Source organism: Rhinatrema bivittatum, chromosome 3 (assembly GCF_901001135.1).
Source record: "Rhinatrema bivittatum chromosome 3, aRhiBiv1.1, whole genome shotgun sequence".
NCBI classification, from domain to species: domain Eukaryota; kingdom Metazoa; phylum Chordata; class Amphibia; order Gymnophiona; family Rhinatrematidae; genus Rhinatrema; species Rhinatrema bivittatum.
Genome location: NC_042617.1, coordinates 447,474,497 through 447,497,913, shown reverse-complemented (window position 1 = coordinate 447,497,913; position 23,417 = coordinate 447,474,497). Strand labels below are relative to the sequence as shown.

At 41.7% G+C, this 23,417-nt stretch overlaps 1 protein-coding gene across 4 annotated transcripts in view; it reads right to left on the bottom strand.

The window, feature by feature from the left end:
- TAF1B (TATA-box binding protein associated factor, RNA polymerase I subunit B) overlaps positions 1-23,417 on the bottom strand; it is a 261,150-nt gene that overhangs the window by 78,189 nt on the left and 159,544 nt on the right. For all 4 annotated transcript variants that reach the window (XM_029595850.1, XM_029595851.1, XM_029595852.1 and 1 more), the window contains one exon: positions 10,020-10,167. In XM_029595850.1, the coding sequence (XP_029451710.1) occupies positions 10,020-10,167 (148 nt within the window). The remainder of the gene's footprint in view (positions 1-10,019; positions 10,168-23,417) is intronic.

Sequence of the window (23,417 nt, the reverse complement as noted above, 5' to 3'; positions counted from 1 at the left end):
TGAATCGGGCAGTTCATCAGCTACAGGAACAGGCTTCTACTACTTCTCAAAAAGTTCAGTTGTTGGAATCAGTTACCTCACTTCAAGAATCAACAAGTTCTCTTGCTAATGGTCATCGTTATCTTGTTAACAAACTTGAGCATTCAGCGAACGTTGTTAGAAGGAATATTAGGTTAATTAATTTTCCTAGGAAAAAAATGACTTCTCCTGTTGAAATGTTGCGAAAATACTTTCTTGAGGTATTGAAAATTCCTAAAAATTTAATACCTCCAATCTCTAAAGCTTTTCATCAAAAAATGCTTTGCAAGAGCTGAATTGTCCTCGTTTCACTGAATATGAATAATTTGACAACAGAATTGGAAAAATCTATGGATGACTCAGTTTTGCCTGCAACCTCGGTAGTGAATTTGGCTTTAGACTCTGACCGGGATTATATTTTAAAACTTTTTTTCTGAAATAGGGATTCCCTATTTCAAGGTTTAAAGGTTTGCATCTACCCTGTTTCCAAAGCTACCCAGTCTAAAAGGAAGCGGCTTTTGTTACTTCATTCTGGTGTATTGCAACTGGGTGCTTTGTTTTGGCTTAATTTTCCCTGCAAATGTGTGATTACATTTCAGGGGAGTCAAATATGTTTTCTTTGACCCCTCTCAATTATCTGCTTTTCTATCTAAAAAAACAACAGAGAGGGTTTTGAAATCCCTATTCCCATTGCTGCCTCTTCTCCTATTGAGTGCTAGACGCTTTAGTATAAGAAAATCTACCGGTGCTTGGCTATTTTTTTTTTTTAAACTATTGTTTATAATTCCTTTGATCTACTGTATTTGCCCCCTCCAATTTGGGGTCTGATAAAACATATGGATACTGTTTCTGTTATCTTTCTTTTTTCCTTGTATAAATATTTGCACACATATGCTGTTTCCTAACAAGTAATATATTTGATTATTGTAAAATTGAAAAAAAAAAAAAGATGGTGCTTCCATTATTACTGGTGTGGTCTACAGGCCTCTAACTCAAAGAGAAGAACTGGACAGAAATCTGATCGAAGGCAACCAAAAGGTGGGAAAAAGGCAGAAGTGTTGCTCATTTGAGATTTTAATCTGCTGGATGTGGATCCCTTCAGCAGAGTCTACAAGAAGTAGAGAGATAGTGGATGTCCTGCAAGGGGCTCTGCTCAAACAAATGGTAATGGAACCCATGAGGGAGGGTGTGGTACTTGATCTAGTTGCTCACTAATGGTAATAATGTTTCTAATGTCCAGGTAAGTGTCTACCTAAACAACAGTGATCAGACAGTATGTTCTGAAATCGCAAAGAGGATACAGAGAAGTCACATGAAGAACCAAGTTTTGATTTCAAAAATATGGACTTTGTCAAAATGGGGAGTACCTGGAGGAAGAACTAGAAGACTGGGAGAAAATGGATAAGATGGAACAGTGAGCTAAATTTAAAAGGAGCTACTACAAAGGCAACACATCTTTTTAGAAAAGTAAATAAGAAGAAAGAGAAACCAATCTGGTTCTCAAAGGAGGTGGCTGAAAAATAAAGGGAAAAAGAACAACAAACAAAGAATCCCAAAAAGAGGAAGAATACCTGGTAAAACTGAGCACGACGAAGAAAGACATCAGAAAAGCAAAAGGTCAAATGGAAGAAAGGATTGCCAAAGAGGTAAAGTGATGTGACAAAACATTTTTCAGATATCAAATAAAGAAGGAAGGCCCAAAGTAGAATACTGAAATTGAAAGCTGACAAGGAGTAATGTGTAAAGAGTGAGAAGAAGCAATGGCAGAAAAATTAAACAAATACTTCCATTCAGTATTCACTAAAGATGACCCTGGAGGAGGACTGACATTGGTCAAGAAGACCATAGATGGGAGTGGGGTAGACAATGCCGTTTACAGAAGTGAATGTATAGAAAGAGCTAGGAAAAAGTGGACAAGGCCATGGGGCTGGATGCTGTACATACCAGGATACTAAAGGAGCTCACAGATGTGCTGGCAGGTCTGCTGAAAGACCTGTTCAATGGATCCTTGTAAATGGGAGTCGGCCTGCAAGATTGGAGAATAGTGGATGTTGTCCCACTTCACAAGAATGGTAGCAGTTGGTTTCACCTCAGTGGTGGGGAAATTAATGGAAACTCTGCTGAAGGAAAGGACAGTGAACTATCTACAATCCAGCAGGTTGCTGGACCCAAGGCAGCATGATTTCACCAGGGGAAGGTTTAGTCAGACAAATCTAATTGATTTTTTGATTGGGTGACTAGAGAATTGGATCAAGGAAGAGTGCTCAATGTGATTTACTTGGATTTCAGCAAAGCTTTTGATATGTACCTCATAGGAGGCTTATACATAAAGGGGTAGATTTACAAAAAATGCGCGTTCGCGTACTTTTGTTGGTGCACCAGTCGCAAACAAAAGTACGCTGGATTTTAGTAGATACGCGCGTAGCCGCGCGTATCTGCTAAAATCCAGGATTGGCGCTCGCAAGGCTGCCGATTTTGGGCAGCCGGCGCGCGCCAAGCCGCGCAGCCTGCCTCCATTCCCTCCAAGGCCGCTCCGAAATCGGAGCGGCCACGGAGGGAACTCGCTTTCGCCCTCCCCCTCACCTTCCCCTCCCTTCCTCTATCTAACCCACCCCCCCGGCCCTATCTAAACCCCCCCCCCTACCTTTGTCGGGGGATTTACGCCTTCCGGAGGGAGAAGTAAATCCCCGCGCGCCAGCGGGCCGCTAGCACGCCGAGACGCGACCTGGGGGCGGTTCCGGAGGGTGCGGCCACGCCCCCGGACCGCCCCGGGCCCGCCCCCGAAACACCGCGTCCCGCCCCCAAAACGCCCTGCCGATCGGCCCCGCCCCCGACACGCCCCCCTCGAAAACCCCCGGGACTTACGCGAGTCCCGGGGCTCTGCGCGCGCCAGCAGGCCTATGGAAAATAGGCGCGCCGGCACGCAAAGCCCTGCTCGCGTAAATCCAGGCGGATTTACGCGAGCAGGGCTCTTAAAATCCGCCCCTAATTGAGGAGCTGCCAAGGTGGTGGAGTGGAAAACAAATTGGTTGATTGACAAGAGACAGCATGTAATGGTAAGTCAAACCTACTTTGAAGAGAGAACAGTGTTAAGTGTAGTGTCACAAAAATCAGTTTTGGGACAGTTTCTGTTCAATATGTTTGAGAGCGACACTGCGAAAGGGTCAGAAGATAAAGTTTGCTTATTTGCAGATGATACTAAGATCTGCAGCAGAGTGGACATGCCTGAACGAGTAGAGAGAACGAAAAGTGATTTAAGAAAGCTTGAAGAGTGGTCAAAGATTTGGCAGCTAGGATTCAATTCCAAGCAGTGCAGTCTCATGCATCTGGGATGCAGTATTCCAAAAGAGCTGTATGTGATGAGAGATGAAAAAACTATCGTGCACAAACTGGGAGAGAGACCTCAGGCTAATAGTGTCTAACAATCTGAAGGAAGTAAAGCAATGTGACAAGACGATAGCTAAAGCCAGAAGAATGCTGAGCAGCATAGAAAGGAATAACCAGTAAGAAAAAAGAGAGAGACAATGAAGGCGTTCCAGAGAAGGGTGATCAAAATGGTATGTGGTCTGTATAGGAAGACTTATGAGGAGAAGCTGAAGGATATGAATATGTATACCCTGGAAGAAAGGAGGTGCAGGGGAGATATGATACAGACCTTCAGATGCCAAAAACGTTTTAATGATGCACAAACTTTGAATCTTTTCCTTTGGAAAGGAAACTGTAGAACTAGGGGTCATGAAATGAAACTCAAGGAAGGATGACTCAGAACCAACACATCAGGAAATATTTCTTCACAAAGAGGGTGGTGGATGCCTGAAATGGCTTTGCAGAAGAGGTGGCAAGGATGAAAATGGTAAACAAATTCTAAAGGGCATAGGATAAACACTGCAGATCCCTAAAGGCTAGAGGTTGAAAATGAAGAAAAGGGTACATGGGGATAACCTGCATGGCAGTGACTACCCTTAATAGAAGGCATGCGGATTACTGCCCTTAACCAATTAGCCTTGATGCTTTTGACGCAACTGCAACATCGCTCTCTGCTTTGACAGTGGGGGAAAAAGTGGAACTGAATTCAGAAAACTGCCAAAGCTGGGCCCTGACTTTTAAGGTCCAGGGTACTGATATGTAGATATTAAGGAAAAAACACAGGACTGCCTCTATGGCCAAGTCCAATACCAAAACACGTTCAAGCAGCATTGTCTGAATTATCAAGAAGGCTGCTCACCCCATAAAAATATTGCTAGCAGTAATTTTGTTATGGGTTTGACAGTTGCTTGGATTTGATTGTAAATATTACTACCCTTAACATAAAGCTTGGGGATAACCTGTATGGAGTGGCAGTTACTACCATAAGAAACTTGCTGGGCAGACTGTATGAAACATTTGGTCTTCTTCTGCTGTCATTTCTATGTTACTATTAACCTCAAATTTGTTTAGTTTATATCTGATTTTCTATATTTATCCTGTAACTATTATTGTGTATGTTCTTTACACTTTTCAATTTATTTTATCCCATTTTACATCTTTCTTCTTTAACTTGTTTTGATGTCAACTGATTTGTGATATGATCCACATTCAGCCCCTGATCTGTTTTATGCATTCCTTATATCGTTCTTAGATCTATTAATGACTACATAATCAGATTTTTAATTGCATCATTTAGTGATACCTATGTATTTATTTAAACTTAGTACATGCTCAACTGTCCTATAGACCTCTGCGTGAGCAACAACAGAATAAAATAAACATACATTATAAATTAAATTACATCATGAAACAAATGTGTAACAACAAACAAAAGCTGCCTAAATCTTCAGGTGAAGATAAAAACATGAAAAATAAACACCAACAGCTGTGAAAAGTCAAGTTTTCACGTTCTTAGAAACCTTAAATAAGCCTACATATTATAAATTTCTATCCAAAGTAAATTCCATAGTCTAGGACAAATGATCCTAAAAGCCCTCTCTATGTACATCTAGTTGAACTTTTGTGCTCAATCTATGTGTTTATTATAAAAGCTGAGATTAGCGACAGATTTCTAACAAGGGGGCCGATGCAATATGGTATGCTAAGCTGAGCGCACCGTTAACGTGCAGTTGGATGTGGGTAGAATAGGCGCTAATCAATCCCTTAATGCAATAAGGGGATTAGTGCCTACTCAACACTCGTCTAACGCAGAGTGAATGCAATAGCGCTCTTCACATGCAAATGCATGTGAATGAGGCTATTAGGCATTCACTCCCGAAGCAAAAAGAAAAAATGTGCATCTCCGATGCACATTTAACTGTGCGCATCAAAAAAAGAATAAAAAGAAAAATGAAAGAAAAAAATGGACGATCGGGCCCATCACAAAAACAGATGCCAAGTTTATTGGCGTCGGTTTTCGTTACCGGGGGACCGCCACAAAAACAGACGCCGATAAACCCGGCATTGATTTTCGTGATTAGGTCGCTGAAAACCAAAGCCGAGTTTATCAGCGTTGGTTTTCATGGCTGTCCACGCTAATAAACTGCGATAACTCTCGCAAGTTACATCAGTTGCCATTTTGCAAATGGGAAACAACTTGCGTTGGCACAAAGCTGACAGCAGTCAAGCGGGAGCGAACCCGAGCAAGCTGCTGCGCCTTACCTGGGGATGTAGCGGGCTTCTTCCCCCAGCCGCAGCTGAAAGTCGTCCTAAGTCGGGCCAGGCCTTTCCTGGTAGTCCTAGTGGCGGACAAATTTCCTCCAGTCCATTGCGCTGGGGCACCGCAGGAGAAGAGTTCAGTCCTTCCCTCCGCCTCTTCTTCTTGAGCGGGGGAGGGGGGGTGATCAGGTGCTGCTGCGGCTCCCCGAGTGAGCGCACACCCCACCCATCTGGCCGTCTATGTGGGACACTTGCCGGCGGTTACTGTGTTACTGAGGGGCCGGTGTCTGTTACTGTGTTACTGAGGGGCAGATGCAATAAAGGTGCTTAGAAAGCGGGCGCTGAACAGTCAGCGCCCGCTCTCTTAACGCGCGCATGGCGCCCCAAAGGGGAGTGCCATGCAATATTTAAATTAGGGGGTCACGCTAGCAAGGATGCGCTGATAAACCCGGCATCGGTTTTCCTTGCTAACGCGACCCTCTAATTTAAATATTGCATGACACCCCCCTTTGGGGCGCCATGCACACGTTAAGAGAGCGGTTGCTGACTGTTCAGCGCCCGCTTTCTATGCACCTTTTATCGCATCGGCCCCTCAGTAACAGTAAATGTTGGCAGATAAAGGACAAGTGGTCCATTCAGTCTGCCCAGCAAGTTGCTTATGGTAGTAACTGCCACTCCATACTGGTTACCCCCATGCCTTCTGTCAAGGTTAGTAACTGCCACTCTGTGCAGATTAACCCCATATAGAAATTTTACACCAAAAGTTAACATTTCTTCATTTTCATCCTCTAACCCAGGGTGGCCAACTCTGGTCCTCGAGAGCCACAAACAGACCAGGTTTTCAGGACATTCACAATAAATAAATAAATATGCATGAGATTGCTTCCACTGTATGTAGATCTAAGTATGCAAATCTATCTCATGCATATTTATTGTGGATATTCTGAAAACCTGGCCTGTTTGTGGATCTCAAGGACCAGAGTTGGCCACCCTGGCTCTAGCCTCTAGGAATCTGCAGTAATTAACCCATGCCCTCTTGAACTCCATAACTGTTCTCATCTTTACCACCTCTTCCGGGAGGGCATTCTAGGCATCCACCTCACACTCTGTGAAGAAATATTTCCTGATGTTGGTTCTGAGTCCTCTCTATTGGCATTTCATATAATGACTCTTAGGTGTACAGTTTCCTAGTTTCTTATTAACCTTTCTCTGTTATTTCCTTATTGCAAATCAAATGGCCCCATGATGTTCTCATATATATTTGGTATTCAGCTTTAATACTAAAATCACCTTCAGTGATAGACAAATGTATTTATTGTTCTTTTCTCAATTTTTCCAATTTTGTTAGAGCTTAATACTTTTTTCAAATCTCCATCAATTTGTTTGCCTTCAATTTGTTCTGCATCTTCCTTTAATACATATATCTGTAATATCAAGAAGTTTACCTTTAAAGCTATGGTCCTTTCAGAATAGACACGGCAATAAAATTCCTGATGCTCTTTGATTTAAGATGAAGTCTTCTGCCTTCTTGCTTCTTTCCAGGAATTACCATGTCTGCCACTTTCTTCTATTTTCTTGACTGCACAAAATGTTTTTCCAGATGATATAAGATTTCTAACATTAGAAGTTGTAATGTTGTAATAGTAGCTCGATGATTGTATGGGTCTGCCTGCTGCCCCACAATTCCCCTAATGAACTGGACTATTAGTGTTAACAGTATCCTCCCTTTAGCCAAGAACTGGATGTTGCACATTTCCACAGTTATTCTCAGGAGCTAATAGATCCAGAAGGTCTCTAGAACTAATACACCCAGTAATGTCTGTTAACTGGACAGTATCATCAACCATTGCTCCTTGATGATGTCTTCTAGCTGAACTGTCATCTACCAGATTGGCTACTGTTATGTTGCTGACTCACAAAAGGACTTATTTTCCTCTAGATCTCTCAGTGACTTCTTGGAGGATCAGGTTTTTCACCATGCATAGACAGTCTTCAGCTTAGCTAGGATGTCACTTTTATAAGTTGCTTTAGTTAGGGATACCAGTGCCAGTGAGCAGCTATAATTTGTACATCATCTGTGAAAGGTATTTGTCTTCTAGAGCTCCTTTAGTTCCTTCAAATTAATACCGGTAAGTATTTCCGAATTTTGATTACACTGTGAAAACATTTACACTGTAAATGTTTCAGTGATAATATAAACTCCACTGGAACTGAAGCAGTGATGAAAATTCTATTGACTCCTCTGGTTATCAATGACAAATGCATTCGCTGTTAGACAATACTAGGATAGGGAAGTCCATTATGTAGATATATAAGTATTCTTACCAATTTTAAAGTGTCAGTATGATCTAAAATGCTCAAAGCATAAACTTGATTTTACTCGTTCCTCTCAATCATGTTCATAAACATCCCTACCTCTGCCCTAAATACATTTGTATACTTTTTATTAAAGTATGCACCTCTTACGATAGCCAGACAAACCAACTTTTAAATATAATCTTCTTCTTTTGGTCCACTCTTCAACTATGCTTTATCTGAAGTTCACATGCGTATGGCTACAATGCCTGCATGGTTTTCTGGTAATGTGATAAGTATCAACAAAACAGGTCCTTCAATCACAAAGATTCATAATACTGGCAGTGGCTAGGCAGGACAAGATTTTAAATGCTTGAACCACTTGTTTCTCCTTGGGACTGAAATATCTGCTCAAAGATGAATAATACAATGCTTTACTAGAAGATGGCCCCAAGGCTCAGGATTAGCACTTCATGCTTTCACACAAGAGACATATTTCAGTCTCTTACCTAACAGGGTTCAGGCATGAAATTGAAGGTAGAAGGGAAAATGTCTGCCCCTTACTGTGAGCAAACTTTGCTGGCAGCTTTCAGACAGTGAGAAAAATGAAGTCCTCTGGCAAGGGGAGATTAAAGAGATTAACAAATGGGAAGAAATACCCTTTCCCCCACCTCACCACAAACAAGAAAATCTAATGAGGTATCATTGTCTAGCACAGGACTGGAATTTGTGGTGGTTGTCCCAATTCTAGTGTTAGTTCAGTGCGACCTGAAATACGTTCCTTTATCTTCTTTTGACTTTGTTTACCCAACTGTAATTTAGTTATAGCAATAACATTGTTCTTTCTCACTAAGCTGTCATGCAATTTGCAAGCACTGAACCCAGCTTCAAGTTTACCCACTGTGGTGACTGCATGTATGTTTCTTACTTAACTTTGTATCTAGCTGAAGATCCAGTATGGAAAAAAATTGCTATCAGTAGAAACAGTAAACAAAGAATGTTTTACAAAAATAAATTTCATGATTTAAAGAGAGGATATCTACACGTATCCTGAGTCCCTAATGCGATGGACAAAAAACAATGTCATAGTCTCTTGTAAATGAGGACATTTCTCTCTAGAACAGTGTTTCCCAATCTTTTCAAGCTCAAGGCACACTTAACTTTAAGAAAAATGTTGCGTGGCAAGCCAGCTTCCATTGGGTAGGCAGTGTAGACATGCAGAGGACTCATATGGCCAAAAGAAGAGCTAGGGAAGCACTGAAAGCCCCACCAGTCTCTCTCCCAATTTTACAGCAAAGGGAAAGAAGGGGAGGAAGAGACACATATGAACCCATCACAATGGACCAGCTCCCTCTACATACACGTGCAAGAGAAGAGAAAAGTCTATGTGATGCAGGCAGCCAGCTTGGATAATTATTTTGGTTGCTGCCAGAACTTCTCCACTGCTGCTGCTCCTAGCACTCGAGTGAGTCAAATCCAGTGTTCAGTGCACACACTGTTTTAGTCGGCATGGGGATAAGACAGAGGTTAAAAGGACTCAAAGTAAGCGGTGCTGTGTGCTGCACAAAATGGGACCCAGCTAACTGTGCTCTGCATGCTGCTAATTAATTACCATACTTTGGGGGCTCATGTTGTAGCTAGGATGAAGCATGCACAATTGCATATGTTCACAGAAAGGAGCTCCTACATATTCAAGAGCCATCTCTGGGGTCTCCTGTTGCTAGGAACAGAGCCCAGGCACTAGTCTGGACTTGTGCATCAGGCAGTGGTGACTTTTTTCTAGCACACCTGATCAGGTCTGAAGGCACACTGGTTGAAAGACACTGCTCTAGATTCTTACAAGAACTTATAAATGTTTTCTGTCATAAGATGTACCAACCTTTTTTTTTTTTTTTATTTGGATATTTTGTGGACCTTTAATAAAGAGTTGTACAAAAAATGCATGATTTAGAATCCTTAAGGAGAAAAGTCAATATTATAATAGCAAAAAGCTATATATGACAGTTACTATTGTCTTATTCCTTTGGGTACAGTGAGGTTTTAGAAAACATTAGGTACAACGAGGACTTTAAATTTCTTACCAGGTAAGTTGGCTTCCATCAAATACTTTATGCAGAGGACATTAGGATGAAAAAAGCACTTTTCAGTTATCTGAGGAAAACTCGGCAGGTCTAAAAATGCAGCCAGTTTTAGCATCATTTTAAACACTTCATCATAAGAGGGTAAAGACTGAAAAAAAAAAAAAAAAAGATTTTGAGATTTAGAGCCTGCCTTTCTGAGGGTTCAGAACCTGTTCAAGGCAGATAAATAAAGAAGTATCCTTGAATTAGGGGGGGGTACATGTTTATTTATTTTATTTTTATTTAAAATTTTTCTATACCGTCGTTAAGTTACATACCATCACAACGATTTACAGAAGGGCACGATAAAGAGAAATATGGGTGGTATAGATTACAAATTACTCGTGTGCCATCATAGTATGGTAACAATGTAAAATAATAAACTATAGGTGCGCAAATTGCCATCAATTTATGATCAATGATAAATGTACAAATTGCATAAGAACATAAAGAATTGCCATGCTGGGTCAGACCAAGGGTCCATCAAGCCCAGCATCCTGTTTCCAACAGAGGCCAAACCAGGCCACAAGAACCTGGCAATTACTCAAACACCAAGGAGATCCCATGCTACTGATGCAATTAATAGCAGTGGCTACTCCCTAAGTAAACTTGATTAACAGCAGTTAATGGACTTCTCCGCCAAGGGCTTATCCAAACCTTTTTTGAAGCCAGCTACACTAACTGCACTAACCACATCCTCTGGCAACAAATTCCAGAGCTTTATTGTGCGTTGAGTGAAAAAGAATTTTTTCCGATTAGTCTTAAATGTGCTACTTACTAACTTCATGGAATGCCCCCTAGTCCTTCTATTATCCGAAAGTGTAAATAACCGATTCATATGTACTTGTTCAAGACCTCTCAGGATCTTAAAGACCTTTATCATATCCCCCCTCAGCCGTCTCTTCTCCAAGCTGAACAGCCCTAACCTCTTCAGCCTTTCCTCATAGGGGAGCTATTCCATCCCTTTTATCATTTTGGTTGCCCTTCTCTGTACCTTCTCCATCGCAACTATATCTTTTTTGAGATGCGGCGACCAGAATTGTACACAGTATTCAAGATGCAGTCTCACCATGGAGCGATACAGAGGCATTATGACATTTTCCGTTTTATTAACCATTCCCTTCCTAATAACTCCTAACATTCTGTTTGCTTTTTTGACTGCTGCAGTACACTGAGCTGACAATTTTAAAGTATTATCCACCTTGATGCCTAGATCTTTTTCCTGGGTGGTTGTGCTAATATGGAACCTAACATCTTGTAACTACAGCAAGGGTTATTTTTCCCTATATGCAACACCTTGCACTTGTCCACATTAAATTTCATCTGCCATTTGGATGCCCAATCTTCCAGTCTTGCAAAGTCTGCCTGTAATGTATCACATTCCGCTTGTGATTTAACTACTCTGAATAATTTTGTATCGTCCTCAAATTTGATAATCTCATTCGTCGTATTCCTTTCCAGATCATATATATATATATTGAAAAGCACCGGTCCAAGTACAGATCCCTGAAGCACTCCACTGTTTACCATTTTCCACTGAGAAAATTGACCATTTAATCCTTCTCTGTTTCCTGTCTTTTAACCAGTTTGTAATCCACGAAAGGACATTGCCTCTTATCCCATGACTTTTTAGTTTTCTTAGAAGTCTCTCATGAGGGACTTTGTCAAGTTACATTCAGCAATTAACATATATGGACTGTTCAGAGTGAAAGATTAATGTCAATAATATATCTAAAGCAGTTTGGCAGGGAATATTGTTGAGCCTACACTAGCATCCGGGGGAGGGGCAGAACTGGCAGCAAACATATTTGTCCCACAGAGTCAGATCCTTGAGTATATGACACTGAAGAAAGATTTGCATGATTAGTTCATTATAAATTGGTGCATGACTGGAGTTTATAGGTCTTTGAAAACAGTGCTGGGCCAATGATGCTCAGAGATTATCTTAGCAGAAGATTGTCAGGTTACAACACTGGAAGATCAGCTCCAAACTTATAAATATTTCTTATGGCTTTTCTTGGTAAGTTGTGCTAATGAATCATGGTAGAGAGGTTGGTTTTCAGACCTTTATGGAAGGCTTGATAGTTCATGTCCTGCTTCATTTCTATTGGGATCCAATTCCAAAGTGGGGGGGATTACATCTGTGAATGATCTCTCTCTCACTAGTCTCATTTCTTTCAATGGCAGCTTCTTTAAACAGGATTCCTGTCTAGAACATAATCTTGTTGTGGTGTGCAAGGCCACTCTACAAGAAAGGTATTCTTAACAGATACATCTCAATACCTTGAAAGCCAGACTCAGAATCAATCTTAAAGTTGATTTATAAGCTCAGTGTCAGTCAATGTAAGGAGATGGGCAGTAGTGAGACCCTAGGTTGAAAACCGACATTTTGCCATTCGAAACCCATTCTGTCTTGTTTGGGTTAAGTTTTAACCCATTTTGTCACATCCACGTACTAAATGGCAGAAAAGCATTGGTCTAGTAGCTGGGGTACCCTCTTCCAAGAGGCTTTCAGAGGTAGCAGAATTAATATATCATAGGTGTAATAAGGTATGTATTGCCCCGGATGAGAGGCCTAGAACAGGTAGATGTGAATCAGTTATTTACTCTTTCGGATAATAGAAAGACTAGGGGGCACTCCATGAAGTTAGCATGGGGCACATTTAAAACTAATCGAAGAAAGTTGTTTTTCACTCAACGCACAATAAAGCTCTGGAATTTGTTGCCAGGGGATGAGGTTAGTGCAGTTAGTGTAGCTGTGTTTAAAAAAGGATTGGATAAGTTCTTGGAGAAGTACATTACCTGCTATTAATTAAGTTGACTTAGAAAATAGCTACTGCTATTACTAGCAACAGTGACATGGAATAGACTTAGCTTTCGGGTACTTGCCAGGTTCTTATGGCCTGGATTGGCCTCTGTTGGAAGGCTTGATGGACCCTTGGTCTGACCCAGTATGGCATGTTCTTATTGTCAATATCGGGATTTTTGTGGGATTGAGGTTTGAGCACCGTTCTTGTGGAGTAGGAGAAGTATTGTTCTTATGGAATAGGAGAAAAAGAAACGTTGAGCAATATCAGATAAGTGTTGTGTGAAAAATAAATAAGGAAAGAAAATGTGTGTATAAAATTGTTTTCAGAGAGGTCTTAGTAAACTAGAAAGGTTTTGAAACATTGTTTTTAAGGGTAGTGATTATAACTGATAAAATAAACGTTTTTGGCTAGTGGAGGTGAAAATGGAATAAGTATATGACGTGAATTGGGTGCTCTGGAATATGATATTGGCTGAAGCCTATTGCAGGCAAGAGCCTGTGGATTATTCTACAAAGAACACAATTTTTCTTATACTGATTTCCCATAGTTTTGAATTTTATAATTAATTAGTTCTTTTCCTCGTTGGTGATAGGTGTAATAAGAACATAAGAAGTTGCCATAGTGGGTCAGACCAGGGGTGCATCAACCCAGCATCCTGTTTCCAACAATGGCCAATCCAAGTTACAAGTACCCAAACATTAAATAAATCCCATGTTACTAATGCCGGTAATATGCAGTGGCTATTTCCTAAGTCAACCTGACTAATAACAGTTTATGGACTTCTCCTCCAAGAACCTGTCCAAATCTTTTTTAACCCCAGTTAAACTAATTGCCTTAACCACATCCTCTGGCAACGAATTCCAGAGCTTAATTATGCATTGAGTCAAAAAGAATTGTCTCCGATTTATTCTGAATGTGCTACTTGCTAACTTCATGGAGTGCTCCCTAGACCTTCTATTATCCGAAAGAGTAAATAACTGATTTACATTTACCAGTTCTAGTCCTCTCATGATTTTATAGATCTCTATCATATCCCCCCCCCTTAGTCGTTTCTTCTCCAAGCTGAACAGCCCTAACCTCTTTAGCCTTTCCTCATAGGGGAGCTGTTCCATCCCTTTAACATTTTAGTTGCCCTTCTCTATACCTTCTTCAGTGCAACTATATCTTTTTTGAGATGTGGCAACCAGAAATGCACACAGTACTCAAGGTGCCTTCTCACCATGGAGCGATAAAGAAGCATTATGATATTTTCCGTTTTATTCACCATTCCGTTCCTATTAATTCCTAATATTGTTTTCTTTTTTGACTGCCGCAGCCCAATAAGCTGACGATTTCAATGTATAATCTACTTTGATGCCTAGATCTTTTTCCTGGGTGGTATATAGAATCTAACATTGTGTAACTATAGCATGGGCTATTTTTCCCTATATGCATCACCTTGCACTTGGTCACATTAAATTTCATCTGCCATTTGGATGCCCAATCTTCCAGTCTTGCAATGTCCTGCAATTTATCACAATCTGCATGTGATTTAACTACACTGAATAATTGTGTCATCTGCAAATTTGATCACTTCATTCATTGTATCCCTTTCCAGATCATTTATAAATATATTGAAAAGCACCGGTCCAAGTAAACAACCCCGAGGCACTCCACTATTTACCTTTTTCCACTGAGAAAACTGACCATTTAATCCTACTCTCTCTTTCCTGTCTTTTAACCAGTTTGTATTCCATGAAAGGTAATCGCCTCCTATCCCATGACTTTTTAGTTTTCTTAGAAGCTTCTCATGAGGGACTTTGTCAAACACCTTCTGAAAATCCAAATACACTACATCTACCAGTTCACCTTTATCCACATTTTATTAACTCCTTCAAAACAAAAGTAGCATATTTGTGAGGCAAGACTTCCCTTGGATGAATTGTGGATATCCTGAAAACCAGGCCTGCTTGTGGCTCTTGAGGACTGGAGTTAGCCACCCCTGAAACCAGGTAGGCCTAGAATGCCAACAGTTTTGGGACAGCAAACTTCCCCCCGTAGGAGTCCCAGAGGTGCTGTCCTGGAGCCAGTACCACCCAGGGAGTGCTGTGCTGGAACTACTCAGCCGGTCAAGGAAAGCGCTGTGCTGAAGGTAAACTGGGGGAGGGGGTGCATGACCAAAGATTCGCCTTGGGCACTAAATACCCTTGCACCAGCCCTGTGCTTGACACGCAGGTCCTCTCTTCCATGTCTTATTACTATGTTTTCTAGAAATCCAAAGCTACCAAAGCCATAGATGAAAACATCCTGCATCCCCATGCCCATTAAAGTTTGGTTATATCCACGGTCATTCCATGAATGTTATAATGCATTTTGGAAGCCCAATGATACCTTAACACTGCTATTATGTTATAACTATCTGCCCAAACAAGTTAGTCTATGCTTCCAAAAAAGCAGCAGGTTGTTAGGGTCATTAACTGCCACCTGTGCAGATTAGCAACATGCTTTTACCTAATTTAATCTTGCAAATCAGCAAATTGTTCTACAAAGATATTTCTGGGAAGCTTTCCTTCCATTCAGAGCCCAGCATGTAAGCAACAAGTGCAGTCATTACCTTTCTTAAAACAGTATCATCAGAATATAACATTCCTGCAGTTTATACACTGCTAGGAGAAATGGGGTTCAAGGGTTCAGTTAATGGGCTGCAGTTTCACATGGGAAAGACATTCCACATACAGGGACAATATTCAAACTCCTCCTTTAGGGGGAAATTTTCAAACTTGATCTGTTGCAAACTCTACAGACTTATAGAGTTTGCTCTAGTTCTCAAAGGGAAAGTAAGCATGTACATGCCTTTGAAAATTGCCTAAGGATAACGTACTGCAGAGAATTGCACTGCTAGTTGTTGCAGAAACCCAATACAACCTTGTTGCTTCTCTTAACCATGCCTCTGACCCCACCTACATTTCCAGCAGGTAGAAGAGTGCAAGTTGAGCCCCATGCACATTTTTACCCACATACAGGATGAACAGTTTTCAGACTTTCCATTTTCCTGGGTCACGCTTTTCAAAAATTGCCTTAATGTAGCATTTGTATTATTCAATTCAGAAAATGTGAAACATTGGTGAAATAGGCCAGAAGCCAAAGACACTGACATAAAATTACACATCACAGAGAAGAGCAAGGCAATACCTCAATGTTGTAACATTTTTCAGGAACAGATTACAGTATCAATGACCTTAGGATTGGGATACTAAATGGTAAATACAGAACAGTCCAAGAACATAAAATATTTGGGATGAATTTTCAGACTTACATGGGGGTAGGGGCATGTAAAATTGGGCATACAGGAGTGTAAGTAGCCTCTGTGCACTGTGAGTGAATTTTCAGAAGGGCAGGAGGTACATGCATACTGTTGCTGGCACCAGAGCATTATTTACATATTTTATAAACAGAGAGCACACGTGTACGTCATACTTGCATGCTTTTACACCTGCTAATCAGATTGTGGAAATTAAACCTAAAATTCTTTTTTGGTCTGCAGTTTTTGGGTGAGAGGTCTGGAGCAAGTGGCAGTGGTGAACAAGTGAAGGTCTGGGTACACTGGTGGAGGTACATGGAAGTAAGTGCGCCAGTACTTTCATAAGTGAGAAACACGTATACATCAGTCAATTTTATAAAATACTTGCCTCTACACATAAACTAAGGGTTATTACGTCCACTTTATATTTATTTAATGCATAAAATATATATGCATATTTTTATAAAATAGGTATACAAACTATATGGACCCCTGCATTTAAAAATTGTGCATGTGCTGAAACATACACTTCAGGTTTATGATACTCAGAGTTTATAAAATACAGGCATAACTTCAGGCACACCTAGTTATGCGTGTATGTGGTGAGCTATGCACACTACTGAAAATGATCAAACGCTCCTGAACTGACATAAAATGGCAATGCTATTTTTTTAAATCACTACCAGAAATAATTCTACCACTTCTGTCAACTTCTTTTCCCCAGCATATGAACTGCTTGCCCCCTCCCTTTCATGCTACAATTGTAAAGTATTTTATGATTTACTTGTATTTTCTGGCAATGCCATCTTTTGCTTGTTCTGTTTGGACCTCAGGAAGGGAGTGTTAATGTATTTAGACAAACTTTCCAGAATCAAGTTAGTCCAACAAAAATGTCTCAACTTCTACAGTTTTGTTTATTGCTCTTTAATTCCATGTATTCAAGTGAACAAAACCACATTTTCTTTCTTAACCACTGTTACAGAGGGAAGCAATAATTAAATAATTTGAATAACAGAGCAGCAAAGAGATGTAGCAGAGGATAAAGAGGCTTGCACCACAATCAGACAAAGAAATGGAAAAATGTTTACATAATACAAGTAATGTAACTTCAGAAAGAACATCCCCTCATTTTAACACATTACCTTCACAGAAACAAGCTTTCACATCACTTTCCCATGAAACAGTAACTTTATGAAGAAACAAAACAAAACTGCACCAGCAGATCTACTCTAATCCTGGAAGATAGCATCACAAGATAGTTTCTTACAAAAGAGACAGAAATATCCATTTCTGCTCAAAATACAGACACCTGCAGAGTTGCTTCCTGTCCTCTTTTCCACACCTCTCCAAATATACTTTGTCCCATACAAAAGTTACTCACATGGCATGTGCCTTCATAATTGGTTACGATATTACTTTCTACTCTCCCACTCTCCACTACAAAAAACCCCCCCTACGCTTCTTAAACTTTGATACGACCTAGGAAAAAAACACTTTATCCTCTCATACCCCAGTGCATCCTAAATAACCAATAAAAATAAGATTCATCTTCCTTCCATACCTCCATGCAGCCTACTAGAGCAAAAAAGATGCCAGAGCTTAGGGGTAACTCTATATGCGTTTCTTAAATGCTGTTAAGCACTTTCAGGTCCTTTTTAGGTGTCTAAATGCTGATTAGCTGTGAATAAGAAACATTTGATACGGTTAGATGATTCCACAGAAGGCAATTTTCAAACAGCTCACACAGGGCTAAAGTCTGCAGGTAATTTGTGCCCACAGATTTTATCCTGCATTTTCAAAGTGGACTTATGCACACAAATACGCTTTGAAAATTCTTGAAGCTCATTAAATGTTATTAGGCCTTTTGGGGGATTTCAGCTAGAAGAAGGGCGAAACAGGGGTTAGATGAGGCCAAGTTACTTGACAAAATCTGGAGAGAATTTTGCTTTGTACTAGAAGAGTAAGTCAGTAATTCAGATCAATTTTTAAGCCATCTGCAAACTGTGAAGTCAGAGTAATTCAATTGAATTGAGGAGGAGCTTGTTTGGTAGTAGCATATTACATCTTGAGATTATTTATTGTTGGTCTGGGCTATTTGGGCCCCCTACAAAAAGATTCTACAAAGAATGCCACACTAAAACGGCACATCCCATAGATATATAAATGTGTATTGCAGTCTGGAAGGATTATAATAAACTACTTCATGCATTGAAGAAGCAAACAGGCAAGCAAACAGGACTATAAGCAGGGAATCCGAGTGAAGAGGTAGAAGATAAATTCCATGGGAAAGAGGCTTAGCTGATTTTACTTGCATGACAGCTAAGGAAAAGGTAGGGACTTGAGTAGCACTTCTCATTTCTCTCAATAGTACCAAAGCTCCTAACGGCAGAAAGATGGCTGGGAAACCGTCATCACCGTTACTATTTTTGCCTTTGTCCAGACTGATATCCTGATTCTCAGTGAGGAACCAGTTCAATGCAAAAGATGCCTGCAGCTCTTCTCTCAAAAAAAAAAAAATCCTGATGGTTTATCTGAGAGAGGAGACGGCAAGGTTGAGAAGCATCTAGAACAATGAGGACTACACTGATGATATGAAATGTCAGCAGAATGGAAGATGAAACTGGACCACAAGATGAAAGCTAGACCCAGATTACCTCAGTCATTCAATTCAACACACTGTCTCCAATTTCCCTCAAACTCAAGAACTGATATAGAGCCCTGGAAATGGTGAGGAGGAACACCCCAGGAAGGAGAAGGAAGCAAAAATCATAAATCCCAAAACTGTAGGATCAGTAACCATAGCACCTAGGAAATCAAGAAAAATGGTGGTTGGTGACTACCTTCTGAGGGACATAGCTACCTCCATCTGCCAATCAAATATGATATCCCAGGAGGTTGCTGTCTGCTGGGTGCAAAGATCAGAGATACAAGAGCAAGAATAATCAAGCCTACTCACTATTACTTGATGCTACTCATCTATATTGGCATAAATGATACTGCAAGGAACTCCACAGAATATATCAAAAGTGATTTCATGACACTGTGAGAGAAGATGAAGCAAAAAGGTATACAGGTAGCATTCTTCTCAGTCACGAATAAAGGCTAAGAAAGACGACTGCATTCAGGAGATCAAGGACTGCTGAACAGAGACGGGGCCCATCTAATGAAGCAGGGTTGAAGTGTCATGCAAAACAAAATTGAAAACTTATTGAGGGGGGCTTTAAATTAAAATCACCAGAGATGGGTGGACAAAGCCCTCAGGTAAATAAAACATTTAACACTTGTAGAGAAATGGTTAAAAAAAATGTCAGCATCTGGAAAGCTATGTATAATAATGCTTATAATTTGGGAAATAAAGTCCCGGATCTGGAGGCAATCATGAAAAAGGATAACTTGGATATAATGGTCACGGAAACATCATACGTACAGAACTATGACTGGAATGTGATTATATCAAGCTAGAGTCTATTAAGGAAAGATAGAGTAGGAAGAAAGTGGGGAGAAGTGACACTATATTATTAAAACAACATTAAAGTTTACGAGGTAAGGAGAAGGCACTTCGGGTTAATCTGAAAAGAGAACAAGTTTGCTCACTGTAAATGTAGTTCTCCATTGATTAGCTATGACATGTGGATGATGTCATCCAATGGTGCTAAATGGACCTTTCCCTTCTAGCTTTTGCTCTACTGAGCATGTGCAGTAGTTCCTGTGTTGCCTCATGAGCCCCTCAGTTGATTGTAGAGCTTAGCTTTAGCTAGGTTGTCAACTCTCCAGGGAGATGGGCAGGTATTAAGCATGACTAATTCATCCTTCTGTCTATGGAGAACCTTGTTTATGGTAAGCATGGGGAGTCCCAAGTTGAAGGGTGGAGCAGAACACCTACTGAAAATCAAATGAGACCCCCCCACCAAACCCCATGGAGAGTGGACTACTGGGTGAACATGCTACACAAAACTACTTGCTGAAAGTTATTGTCACATCTTGATAGATTGCCTAGACAGTAATGGGACGTGAAGGTGTGAATGGATGATCACGTTGCAGCTTTGAAAATTTCTTCAATAAGCATAGCTCACAGATGAGCCACTGAGGTAGCCATTGCTCTTACTTGATAAGGCTCAACAGAGTCTGTGATCAGACAGATAGTCAGAGCAGAGTAATGTGGGATACAGTCTGACAGCCAGTAGGATAATGTACACTTGGCAACCGCTATTCTCAGTCTGTTAGAATCATAAGAGATGAGAAGCCTGATGATGTAATTAAGTTCTCATCAGATAATATGCCAAAGTCCTTTTTCAGTCCAGTGAATGGAAGGCCTTCTCCCCTTCATTAGGCTTCAGAAAGAACATAGGTAACACAATGGCTTGATTCAGATGAAAACCTGAAACTACTTGTGGCATAAACTTAGGGCAAGTGCGCAGCACTACTCTGTTGTGGAAAAATCACATGTATGGTGAGTAATGAACCAATGCTTGAAGCTCACTGACTTCTAACCGATATAAAGGTGACTAGGGACACTGTTTTCCATGGGCATCCAAACTGGCCACCCACTTTCCTAACATGCACCCATCTACCTCTCCTGGGCACGCGATACAGTATGCAAATGAATAGCTGGGTTAAAAAGGATACATTAGAGAATACTGTGTGTCCTTAGCGCATCCTTGACATCGGGCGCCCAGGAGATGTGGCTGTGTGCGGATTAACAAAACAGACATTCAATGCGAGCGTCTATTTTATCCTGTGGCAGTGAATTTACTGGCACAATATAAACGCCTAGAGCGCATATATTGTATGTGTGTATTGTGTGCCCAGAAATTTTTTTTTTCTGTCAAGCCATTTTTATTTTTTCAGATGCTTTCTGTGGTTCCTTCCTACTTAGAATTGCAATGATGCTAGATAGGAGGAACCACAGAAAAGCAGTACTTTTTGTTTTAAAATAGACCCCTCGACACGCGGCAAGACTTTACACCAGCTCCGGGGCAGGCGTAAAATTTGAGGGGTTACAAAGTGCGCCTTGGGTGCGCAGTGATTTTTTGCATTGCAGGTTACTAGTTAATAGCCTCATCTACATGGCATTTACATGTAATGAGTGCTACTAGCTATGCCTTTGTTTGGACGCGTGTTTTGGACACACTGATCCCATTATTGCATTGGGAGTTATAGACGCGCATCCAAAACCCGCAACCACTCACTCATTAAGCTGGGCGCACTTTATTACATCAGCTCCCATGTGTGGAACTTTAAGAAAGCTGATTACTGGTTTGTAAGGTGATTTCATTAGTTATGCCAATACATCATTGAGAACCCATGGCAATGGCAGCTTGTGTCTCATAAGCCTTTCATGAACTTCAACACTAAAGGATGAATGGATATTAGTTTACCATCCACTTGAACATGATATGCTGCAATGGCACCAAGATGCACTTTGCCAGTGAGCCAAAGGAGTTGCTACAGTACTTATTCTCCCTCTCCTCCTTGAGTCTTGGTAAATGGATCCAGAGAGCCTGACAATTCTTTTCCATTAAAAAAAAACTGTAAGCTTTTCTAGTTGAAAGCTTCCTGGTAGAGGTTACAATATCCTCAACTTCCTTGGATAACAACAGTGTTGAGATGAGTGAGTGCTAAACATCCATGCCCGTTGAAAGAGGCAAGATCTGGATGACCAAAAAACCCTCCTCTTGTTAGTAAAGTTGGATCAAGGAGGACGAGCAGGCAGCTGAGGGGAGCAGGAGACGCTTACCATCCTGGGACTTCGGGAGGAGATCTTCCCCGATTACCATTGCGTCCACGGCGTCGGAGGGTGAGGCAGGAGGCGGGACCGGAAGCGGCCCATAAGAGCGGCCACCCAACACTCCTGAACCCGAGGACGAGCAGGCAGCTGAGGGGAGCAGGAGACGCTTACCATCCTGGGACTTCGGGAGGAGATCTTCCCCGATTACCATTGCGTCCACGGCGTCGGAGGGTGAGGCAGGAGGCGGGACCGGAAGCGGCCCATAAGAGCGGCCACCCAACACTCCTGAACCCGAGGACGAGCAGGCAGCTGAGGGGAGCAGGAGACGCTTACCATCCTGGGACTTCGGGAGGAGATCTTCCCCGATTACCATTGCGTCCACGGCGTCGGAGGGTGAGGCAGGAGGCGGGACCGGAAGCGGCCCATAAGAGCGGCCACCCAACACTCCTGAACCCGAGGACGAGCAGGCAGCTGAGGGGAGCAGGAGACGCTTACCATCCTGGGACTTCGGGAGGAGATCTTCCCCGATTACCATTGCATCCACGGCGTCGGAGGGTGAGGCAGGAGGCGGGACCGGAAGCGGCCCATAAGAGCGGCCACCCAACACTCCTGAACCCGAGGACGAGCAGGCAGCTGAGGGGAGCAGGAGACGCTTACCATCCTGGGACTTTGGGAGGAGATCTTCCCCGATTACCATTGCGTCCACGGCGTTGGAGGGTGAGGCAGGAGGCGGGACCGGAAGCGGCCCATAAGAACGGCCGGTGTGCGGCGCGCAGCAGAGCCGGCGCGCCGCTGAAGCCGCGCACGCTAAAGGGGCGTGCGCACAAGAAGGCTTTGCCGGGCTTCGCCGGACTTCGCGGCCGACGCAAGTAAGTCTATTCCCCTTATTCTGCCTGTTCGGGAACAAGTAGTTTAAAAATTGACTTAGCTCAAAGGCGAAACTTGGTCCTTGTTGTACGTTTAAGGGCATGCCCCCAAAACGGAAGGGGAGAGTGCGGGTTTTTCCCACTCTCCCACTGCCACCAACCTTCCTACAACAAGAAATTACAAGTTTCATGGCCTCCCCTATACCCAAAATTAAAGATCCCGAAGAATCTGGTGTGCCGGCGGTTATGGGAGAAACCGCCGTGCCTGCAGAGGAGGCATCTTTGAGCCCCAACATCGGGCTCCCACCTGAACAGAGAACACGAGTAAACGTTTCTGATGCTGGGGAATCTACCTCTGGGTCCCCAAATTTGACTGGGGAAACAACAGAAGGTCCCCAGAAAGACCTATCAGGCAGACAAGATGCAGTCTTGCCAATTAACATCATACCAGAAACTTTTACACGACCAGCTCTTGTTACGATGGACACACTATGGGAAATGATGGCAGGAACTATGTCTAGTATAAAACAACTGGAAAGGAAAGTGGACCTATTATGCGAAAAAAATCAGCAGGAATATTCCATAACGCAAAGACAAATTAAAGAATCAGAGGAAAGGATTAAATATTTGGAAATACAAGAAAAGAAATCATTGGAATTCAAAGCTATGGTGGTT